Raw genomic sequence first — 10,899 nt, 5'->3', positions numbered from 1 at the left:
ATATATATATATATATATATATATATATATATATATATATATATATATATATATATATATATATATATATATATATATATATATATATATATATATATAGTTAATGGAGCAACTCAAATTAGATCACAAATTAAAAAAAAAAAAAAATTTTTTAATGCATTTTCTCCTCCGTAATATTACAGCACGTAATCACAGCGATGTTTATTAAAGAATTATACAGTAAGTACACTTATAGGCCGTTCACACAGGACACGATCCTGCATTCAAAACAGCCAGATGGGCGCATTAGCATGGAGTAAAACACACAGGGTTCAACAGGGTCACATGAAAAACTTAGAAACATTAGGGAAATCTTGATTTGGGTTTCTCCAGGCCTGGAAACAGTCATGGAAATTACTATAGTACTAAATACTAACTTATGTTGTTCAAAAGAAGCCTCTTCTGCTCACTGAGGATGCATTTATTTGATTAAAAATACAGTAAAATGAAAAAAAAAAAAAAAAAAAAAAAAATTATATAATATATATATATATATATATATATATATATATATATATATATATATATATATATATATATATATATATATATATATATATATATATATATATATAATACTAAAGCCACCCTTTCAGCATCATTACTCAGTCTTCACTGTCAACTTTTGAAAAACTTTTGAAACTCAAAAATATTTTTCATATCATCAACAGTTGTGCTGCTTCGTACGTTTGTGGAAAGCTAGAGATTTTTTTTTTCAGACATTGTTAATGTCTTTACCGTCGCTACTGATTAATTTAACGTGTCCTTGCTGAATAAAAAAGTCAATAAAAGTGTTGAAAGGCTGAGCATTTGAACCGATATACTCCTGCTTGCAAAACAAATACACACGCACACGAAATACAGCGCACGCTTGCAGGAAAAAACATTTAGAAAAAAAATAGCGTTTGTAGCACGCACACACACACAAAAAAAGTACAACTCAAACAATGTTTCCTGTGCAAACAGTCAGTGGTCGGACAGTTGGTGGCTGCCCAATTTTAAAGAGACAGATCACCCAAAAATCCTGTGCAGTGAATGGGTGCCGTCAAAATGAGTGTTCAGACAGCTGATAAAAAAAACATTACAATAATCCACTGTGTGTGTGTGTGTGTGTGTGTGTGTGTGTGTGTGTGTGTGTGTGTGTGTGTACAGTTAAATGGGTTAAATTCAGAGCACAAATTCAGAGTCTTGGTCACCATAATTTCCCATTCCTACCTAAAACACAAGCTAATATAACCCTTACACTTCTTCCAGAGAAGAAAAAAAGTGGATCTCATGTTGTCTCTCACATCAAAATCCAAAACACATATTTCTTTATAGCGGTTTTGGACCATTTTGACTCGTGAACGGTGCTTGATCTGTGCAGATTTCTCTCCTGATTCGGACCAGACTACTTTTTCACAAATAGCAGCGTTATTAATTAAAAACTTGAAAATGCCTTAATGACGGATTTGTTTCTAACAAACAAGCAGCGTTCGTCTTCTCCAGATGTTGACTGGATGGATTGGAGCGCTGGCGGCACTCTCATTCCGACGGCACCCATTCACTGCAGGGCACGCCGAAGCAATGCTGCACTTCTCCAAACCCGACGATCCCCTCTTCATCCCGAGGGTGCGCGAGGACATCCGGCGAAATGCGTTTTTGCCTCAAACCCTTCCTTTAACAAACCCTCGCTCGGCAGGGAACCGACCGAACATCTACAATCTTTCCCCCATTCGTCAGTCGCCGCGGTTACCGTGGCAACCGAATCTAGCCTATACGCAGCCGAGCGCTAATCGGATCGAGTTGAGTTTGCCCATATTGAGAAAGGCAAATCTCAGTGGCACAGGCTCAAACAGAAGAACAGCTGCTGTAATCATGACTCTCGTTTAGCGGCCGCTCTCCATCCCCCGTCTCAATAGCCAGAAGCTAATTGCGCTCTCCTGCCCCCTCACCAGCAGCTCCGAGGCCCGTGGCGTCCTCCTCCGCTCCGAGAAGTGGAACAGGATCTTGGCTTTCCTGAGAGGAAGCGCTCATCAAAGGCGCACGGCTCGTCTCTCTCTCTCTCTCTCTCAGCCTCGGGGCCGAGCTCTGCCAAGCTGCTCCTTGTAACTCTATCCATCTCGCGGAGCGGTGAACGCCCATTCAGCGTGTCCCGACAGGGGATAAACCCTCCAGTCAGCGCCCCGTGACAAAAGCAGCGAGGCACTGATGAATGAGAGGCCATAGACTCGACAAGCTTCACATGCTCGCGGATGCGAACCGCAAATTCCTCTAGACTTTCTGGGGAAGCTCAAAAAACTCATTTCCAACCTCCGGCGAGTGCCATGAGCAGAGCGGCAGCCAGCGAGAGAAGATTACGCACACGTATACGGTTTTTTTCCGTGAAACACTGGCATTTTTCTGCCGTAAAAATACGGTAACGATACATTTGGGCTTTTACGGTAAAAAAATCAATTTGCGGTTAATTACCGTAAATTTCAGTAACTGATGTATGTTAATATGCCAACCTATTAAAGTACTGGAATCCGTTTAGTACTCCGATAACCATCAAATGCAGGCGGTGAGGAGAAAGTCACACGATAAACCAAAGCAGCTTTTAAATACGAACATATATAGAAGGTGCTCATTCACACAAACATTAAACACCATCGCGGCGAGACTCTTTAAATTGAAATATGCAATAAATGTTCATTTAACATGCAACCCTAATAAACATAACTGATAAGTGAAATTAAGAAGAAACTGATTTTAAAGAAAAAACATCAAACGAAATTGGAAATGCAATGCAGGGAATTCTGGGAACATCAATTTACGTTTTTTCCCGGTAAATTTTGCAAGAATTTTTTACTGTAGTATTTTTGACATTTTTTTTCTGTTAGAATCACTGCAATTATTTTTACAGTCCAGAGAAAAGTGTGAGATTTAACTGAATAAAGAGGTTTTTTTTGCATCTATATATCATAAGCAAGCACAACCTTTGGCTCAAGTATATTGTAATAATGAATGATGCTAATGAAATTAATGCTGTAATGCAATGCAATAAAAAAAAAAATCGATATGGTACTAAGACTTTATTTTCTTTATGCTAAATATATTCTTTAATCAATAAGCATTGATTTATGTTTGATTGATGCAAAATAAGCATTGATAGTACAATTAAAGGCACAGTGAATAAAGGTCCTAAAATATGGTACACTTTCTTTAAAAAAAAAAAAAAAAAAAAAATTAAGAATATTTTTGCTAAATATTAAAAAGTAAATGCTCCAAGGCAAATATTAAAAATAAATGCTGATTATATTTGCTATACAAGTATGAATTTTGTTTGATTCAGACATAAGCATTGATATGATTTATGTAAAACAGTGATATTTTAATTAAGTACTGATATTAAATGTAATTCTGGGCACAACTTTTTATACATTTTACACAAAATTATTAAAAAATATGGTTCATTTATTAAGTACTGATATTAAATGTTTATTTAAATTAAATAATTATCAATTTGTGTCAGATTTTTGCAAAGAGTACTGACATTAAAACTGACACCTATGCAAAACCACAACGGTTCTGAAATAGGTTTAATTTAATCCAAAATATGATATTATTTATGCAAAATAAGCATCGATTTGCATTTAATTTATGCAAAACAGCTACTCATTTGTGTTTGATTTATTAAGCACCGAAATTAAAACTAAGGCACGACCAACATTAAATGGTGCATTGATGCAAAGGTCTGAAAACAGGGTTTATTTTCTTAATGAAAAATATGCTGATATTATTCATGCAAAATAAGCATTGATTTACTTTTGATTAGGGCTAAATAAGCAGTGATATTAAAATTAACACCACACTGTGAAACGTTAACATGGATTCGATTTCCTTAATGCAGTCTTGGTTTTGCATTGAAACGTTTCCTTGAGATCCTTTCTCGCTTCGAACCGGCTACGACGACGTTTCCGGACGGGTTTTTATTAGACTAGTCACGTCTGGTTTCAGATCAGCTCGTCCTTGAAAGTCGCTCGACAGAAACCCTCTCCGATTGGCCGCTTCGGACGTCAATCAAAGCATCCCGTCCGGTCCCAGCCAAAACAAACTTCAGGTCGGATCAGCGAAACTCTAAGGTCAATATTTGACTTGGTTCACGTCCAGCTGACGGTTCAAGGAGAACGCATGTAAAGTCGCTCCTCGTTTTCGAGTCCTTCAAACCTAAACACCTGCTGAATGCAAATTCAAATCATATCGGCCGAGCAGATTAGCTTTGCTTGACAAATGAGCGAAAACTCTCGCGCTTCGGCGTGCATTGTTTGCCGAGATTGCTAACAAGATCCGAAGTCGCTCCTCGAACGGGTCATTCACATTATTTCCATCCGCGGTTTCTCCCAAAAGCTGAGAGAGCCGATCCTCGTCTGCCGGATTATTAATATTTAACGGGGCTGTTTATGATGATTAGGTCGGACATGAATATGCATGGCTCCGACAGGAGGGAGCCACAGGCATCCGTGAGGCGAACGCCGTGTACAAACAGCACAACCTAAATAGTTAATTCGGCATGTGGCTTCGACAGCAACGCTGCAAACCCTCCGTGAATCGCTCAAATGACATGCAAGTAGGTCAGAGCAGGTTAATACGCAACACACGGCCGCGTTCAAGTCGAAAACGCAAAAGCGCGGACTCGAGTAGAACCTGCTTTTTAACCCTCCGACCGATTCCTGACGCGAAACAATAAAGCCCCGCCCTGATTGCAAAAGTAAAACAATTTCTCAAAGTCGTGCATAAACAAAAATTACGGTAACACTTTAGAATAGGTAACACTTGTTAACTATTAAATTATTGAGTTAATAGGGAGGTGTTGGGTGTGATTGGTGATAGAACAATGCATTAATATTAATATTAATGCACTAATAAATAGCTGATATTCCAGCGATATGCGTGCCAAGCAGCAACTAATAGGCGTGACCCTAAAATCAAGTGATATCAAAATTTTAAAAAAAGCACATTTAACAAATAAAACACCATTTCAGTTTTTATGCCTAACTCCATGTTTAGCTTAATGTAAAATATATTAGCGATTTTTAAAACAAAAAAAGTTTCCGGACACCATTTCGGCCATAGTTTGGGCTGATTAATGACTGATTAATTCCAAAAAAAAAGCATTCGTATTTGAGGTGGTGAAATTAACGCTCCAATGCAAACCATCTCGATGGCCCTAAAACAGGTACCATTTTCTTTATGAGAAATGCGCTGGAATTATTTATGCAAAATGCATACTGATTTGTGTTTGATTTATGCGAGCATTGACATTAAAATGAATTCAAGAGCGCGGAACATCATAATGGTCCCAAAACGGGCTTTATTTTCATTATGCGTAATATGTTAATATTACACAGCGTGCATCGATTTGCATTTGACGTATGCAAAATAAGCATTCATGCATCAGTGGTAAAACATCACAATGCGTCTTTTTAGCGTGCGTGGCGATGAACATTTCGATACAACAGTGTTTTTCCCTTTCATTTTCCAGGCCTGCCCACCGCCAGCGCAGCGCTCTCTAAACCCGTCCAGCGCTATGAAATATAATATCACGATAGACCATTCAAAAGCAGAATTTCAGCCACAGAAAGACATTTCAGTCCGCTCACCGCACGCCGGGAACGGACCGTTTCTGCAGTTACTCATTTCACAAAGCCTGACTTCAGGAAGTTGGGGAAATCAATGATGTCAGCCGACCGGACCTCAGTCTTGAACTGCCGCGAAACCATATGAGCCTGAATAAACAGCACTCTGACATTTACAGGAGAAATTCAACCGAGATGAGAAGTCGGGCATCGTTTTCTCTGCTTCAAGTCACATCAAACCACAAACACAAGAAGTGTAACGTAAACGCCGACGAGCTCCGGAACGTGAAAACGTATCAAAGCAGTGTTTTTCCAGACTTCTGAGGAACAGCAGGATATTCTTAAATTTCACCTTTTGTGTCACGACGACGTATGAGGCTGAACGAAGAAAGGAATTTTTTTAGAAATGATTCTTTTCTTATGAAGTAAGTGCTGTCAAAAAATGCATCGCATGCGAAATAAACGATTTCGTCTGTACCGTCTTTATTTTTTACACACAAAGCGTATATTTTGAAAATATTTCCACACATTAAAGTTCATAAATTTAGTTAATATATAAACATAACATTTTCTTAAATATACACGTGCATGAATGCATTTACATACACATAATAAATATACACAGTACGCCAATTATATTTAACCAAAAACGTTTATTTTGGATGCGACAGCACTTGTTTAAAGCAAATCTTAAAAAAATAAAATGAGAGGCTCTTTCATACACAACTTTTGTCATTTGGTATTATTTTGTTTACTTTTTTTTTAATTAAAAAAAAAAATAATAGTATAACTAAACGTTATTGGTAATAAAATGTAATATTAAATATTTAAATATAATTTATATAAAATATATTATTATATAAAAGTATTTATTATTTTACAATACCAATTTCATTTCTTAAATAAGACTAAACTTATTTTGTTTACATTTTTAAAATGCAAAAAAATAATAGCATAGCTAAACTTTATTGGAAATAAAATATAATATTAAATATTTAAATATAATTTATTTAAAATTATTATATAAAAAGCTTTATTATTTTACAATACCAGTTTCATTTTTAAATTAGACAAAACTTATTGTATTTATTTTTTCCATTGCAAAAAAGCATGTTTCTAAAATAGCATAGCTAAACTTTATTGGAAATAAAATACAATATTAAATATTTAAATATCATGTATATAAAATATATTATTAAAAGTCTTTATTTAAAAAAAAAAATAAATAAATAAAATATATATATATATATATATATATATATATATATATATATATATAGAGAGAGAAAAAAATACAATACTTTTGGCCATGCAGTTTCAGGTGGTTGTTTACTGGACAACATCAAAGGATCTTATTAAAGTGAAAGCACAGCTCCCATCAACAACATACGATCTGAGGAATCCTTTAGATCCGTGTGGCCAGTTACAGAGCTGAACATCAAACATCAGCAATAATACTACCAACAATAACAGCGGTGTTTAATAGAAAAACAAAACGGCACTAAAGCGCAACGTTCAAACCAAAGAGAGGCAGAACAGCACAAGCGAGGTGCGTTAGGTGTGCTTTTTCATCCCCACGTTGAGAGAGAAACTCATTCGGATGCAAGAGCTCTCGGTGGCACACGGAAAAAAACAAAAAACGATCACCCGTTCACCTGAAGACAGCAAACCTTCCAGTCAACGTCTGCATTACACATATCAAAGCACGCAGACCAAAGGTGGCTTTTATCTGGATCCAAGCCAGCAGCTTCAAACGACTGTCACACGAACACACCCTGATCAGCGTCTGTTAAAGTGACACAGCACGCATTATCTGCTCACACACACACACACACTCACGACAAGAAACCACAAGTGTGGGGCAGGTTGTCACACTTTCTTTGATCTCAGTGGTTTGAAACAGTTTCGCATTCATAATCGTTTCACTCCTTCAGCCACTCAAAGCCTGAGCTGTGCGAGAACAACAGCGTGACAACTTGCCCCGCCGCAGGGGTCGGTGAGTTCAAATCTATCTTTCCTGTGCAGTAACTGTGAAAATGTTCTTTTTTTTTCAGTTTTTAGACCGACCGTGTGTGACAGCTCCCCCCCGACTCCACTGTAAACTTCAGCTGCCATCTTCTTATCAATTCGCCTCGATTTCAAGGCAATTTAGTATGAATCCATTATAGAGCAAACACTGATCTTAAGACACACTTATTCCAGGCACAGTCCCACTGGAGTAACTCTTCTACAGCCAGAAACACCAGGAGGGGAAAATCACCCAAATCAACCGCCAAGACGGGATAAAAAGTCACAATTATGAGGAAAAATTAGTACGAGAATGAGATAAAAAGGTATTATTCCGTGTATTTTGACATTTATCACATAATTATGACTTAGTAAGTCGTTCCAACTTGTCGCAAATCATGTTTTGCATGATCATTTTGAATTTTGTCAATTCCCACTTTTCACAGTATTCAATAAAGTATCCAACTTTTTGCTCTTTCGCGGTGCCGATACTCAAAAGGTGACTTCGGCGCATATATACGACACGCGCGTGTTTTTTGCGTGCGTATGACACGAAATCTGCCGGCGTGCATATAATACGCATGTTTCGCACGCGCTGCGCATCCACCCCACAGCCCTAAACCCACCCACCAAGTAGCACACACGCTCCAAAGTCCATTTCAGCATATCAGTGACCGGTTTTCGGTTTTATCTGGCGTGCTATTTGTACGTGAATTAATTCCAACCTTTCTCTTACTACAAATCACATTGTTTTGCCTTTTCAAGTCATAATGCATAACCTTTAATAGCAGAACTCCGACTTAAACGCACAATTATGATATATATATATTCTCTCACAGTGACACATCATGTCATGATTTCGACGTAACACGACTCGGTACAATGCCGACAGCTGATCGTCTCACCTCTTTGACTTTCTCCCTCCGCTGAAGCGTCTCTGAATCCGACGGAGTTCCCCGGTTCTTCCCCAAAGCCGGTTTGAGCGAGCACTTTTTAAACGCCTCGTAGTCGCGGGCGCTGCCGCGTTCCCCGTCGCGAGCGGCCGAGGTGACCCGCTCGTCTCTGGCCGCCGGTTCCTGCGCCCTCGCCGGACTCCACTCGTCCTGCGCTCTACTCCCAACAGACCTCTCCACGGTCCTCGCTCCGTGGGTGACCGAGGGCCTGCGGCTCACCTTGAGCTTGGCGTTCGCCCCCTCGCCCCCTTTTAAACCCGCCCGCTGATGTTCCGGGTCCCCTGGCGCCTTTTTGGAAAGCTCATTGTCGGAGCCCACGGTCACCGCGGGGTTCTCGTTCTTGGAGAGGAAGATGCGCTTGAGGCGCACGGTGTCGGGTAGAAAGAAGAGTGCCCCGAAGCACAGAGTAACCAACCCCGACAGGAACAGCAGAAACACGAATTTCTGAGACAGACGAAGCCCCATGCCCGATGCGGAGACACCGGGTAACTTTCGGAGCACCATTTAAACTCTCCACTAACGCGTGACGCACGACCTAAACTCGGTTGGAAAGCGCAAGCGACGCGGATGCCGTGCAAACGGAACGCTCTCCCGGTCAAAGTGCCTAAATCTTCCTGAATCGATCGGTTTAAGAGACCACAGGTGGCGTCAACACATTTGCGCACAACAACGGCGTCATTGCGCGCTCACTGCTTCAAAACCAGCTTCCTTTAGTTTCAGGGCAGTCATGCGACGCATCATCTGGGAGACCGCAGTGAGACTCTAAGCTCTTAAAACGCCGGAGAAACGACGCGTTCCGCGCAGCCAAAACAATCTAGGACGCGAAATCGAAACTTGACGAGCTTAAATGCACTCTATCGAGTTACGGCAGCATATAATAATATGCACGTGCAAAATACATTACATTAATGCACAAGCGAGCAAAGTGCCAGTAAGCAAAACGCTCGAGCGTTTACGAACATCAATGCACTTTTAATAAGGTAAAGCAGCATTCGTGAAATCGTTGTTAGAAAGCACAGCCAACACGTGTCAGTAGCGCGTATTAACGAGCAAACACTCTGGAGGTGATGATGATGATGATGATGATGATGATGACGGCGCTTTATGAACTCAAAGCGGCCAATAATTCACGCATGCATCGCACGCCAATCACGCTGCGTCCCCGCAAACACACAGGCGCGCGACCACGAGACTAAACCGAAGCTTTACGGACGCAGATGTGCGGAAAGCATCACATCCGTGCATATTAAAACGTCTCGAAAAGCAAGCATCAACGCCGTCGCTTTCTAACGATGCCGCCGCTGATGGAGACTCATGGCCGAGCGCAGCAAAGCTGAAGTTTAGTGAATGAAACGAGACACGTCTCAGCCGGAAACCCCCCAAACTGCAACATCATGGGTTATTTCACAACATCGACGCGCGTTTGGCACGGCGCGCGCCACTCCAGGACACAAGAGCCGCAGAAATACATCCAGGGATCAAATCAAGAGTGTCAGCGAAGCGACGAGACGCCGAAATTCGGTCCAAGTGTTTGCAAAAAAAAAACTGTTGGTTTCCTCCGTTCGGGCGCCGTGCACGCTCAAAACTCGCCCGTGCTCCGAAAGTCTACGTCCGATGCGCGGGGAAGGACGTCTGCGCTCGTAAAACGTGTTCGACAGACGGATGGATCGTTCTTCGGAAACGCAACCTTACGAAAACACGCCGTGTCTCCCCGTTACTGCGCGCTCTCTTCCGCGCTCGCCCGCTTCGTGGCCAGAGGAGAACGGAAGAAAATAAACGCCGATCGCTGCGGGCTGCTCTCGTGGCGGGGACGCTTTGATGCGAAGCCGTTGCGATCCGCAAACAGGAGGAGAAACGGGGCTTCTGTGACTCCTCGACTATCCTGGGCGGTCTGCTGCAAACGCCTTTGATCGGCGGCAGCGGTGAGCGAGGGGGAGCGAGTCATTAACTGCGCCCTGCGCGAGCAAGAGCGAGCCGAGACGTCCACCGCGTGGCGAGCTGGGGTACTGAGCCTGGAGAACCCGGGTTCTACCTCCGCTTAACAAGATGCGTTCGCGAGGACGTGGGGTTAAGTTTTAGCGTGGCTCGGGAGACCGATTCGTTTGAACCCGAATCGGCGTTCGATGAACCGATTCACCAAAGGCGCTTCCGCATTTGATTCCCGTTGCGAACTCGCCGTCTTAGCTTTATGCTTTCTTTGTTATGTTTACACAGATAGGCAACCTATGTACAAAAACTATACAAAATGTACAAAACTACGTTGTAAATGAAACGTTTTACTTAAAAAGAGTGAAAATTGTAGC

The 10,899-nt window shown here is 41.0% G+C and overlaps 1 protein-coding gene across 2 annotated transcripts in view; it reads right to left on the bottom strand.

Annotated features, from left to right (window-relative positions):
* The window catches only part of LOC122360976 (mannosyl-oligosaccharide 1,2-alpha-mannosidase IA-like), a 289,954-nt gene extending 279,402 nt beyond the window's left edge, over nt 1-10,552 (bottom strand). Inside the window, exon 1 of one of the 2 annotated variants that reach the window (XM_043261853.1) lies at nt 8,549-10,552. In XM_043261853.1, the coding sequence (XP_043117788.1) occupies nt 8,549-9,100 (552 nt within the window). In that variant the 5' untranslated portion in view covers nt 9,101-10,552. The remainder of the gene's footprint in view (nt 1-8,548) is intronic. The other variant, XM_043261855.1, reaches the window with a different exon arrangement.
* Between the last annotated feature and the right edge of the window lie 347 nt (nt 10,553-10,899).

This window comes from Puntigrus tetrazona, chromosome 16, assembly GCF_018831695.1.
Source record: "Puntigrus tetrazona isolate hp1 chromosome 16, ASM1883169v1, whole genome shotgun sequence".
Taxonomy (NCBI): Eukaryota; Metazoa; Chordata; class Actinopteri; order Cypriniformes; family Cyprinidae; genus Puntigrus; species Puntigrus tetrazona.
The sequence above is the reverse complement of the archived record's forward strand: the minus strand, read 5'-3'. Positions and strand labels throughout refer to the sequence as shown.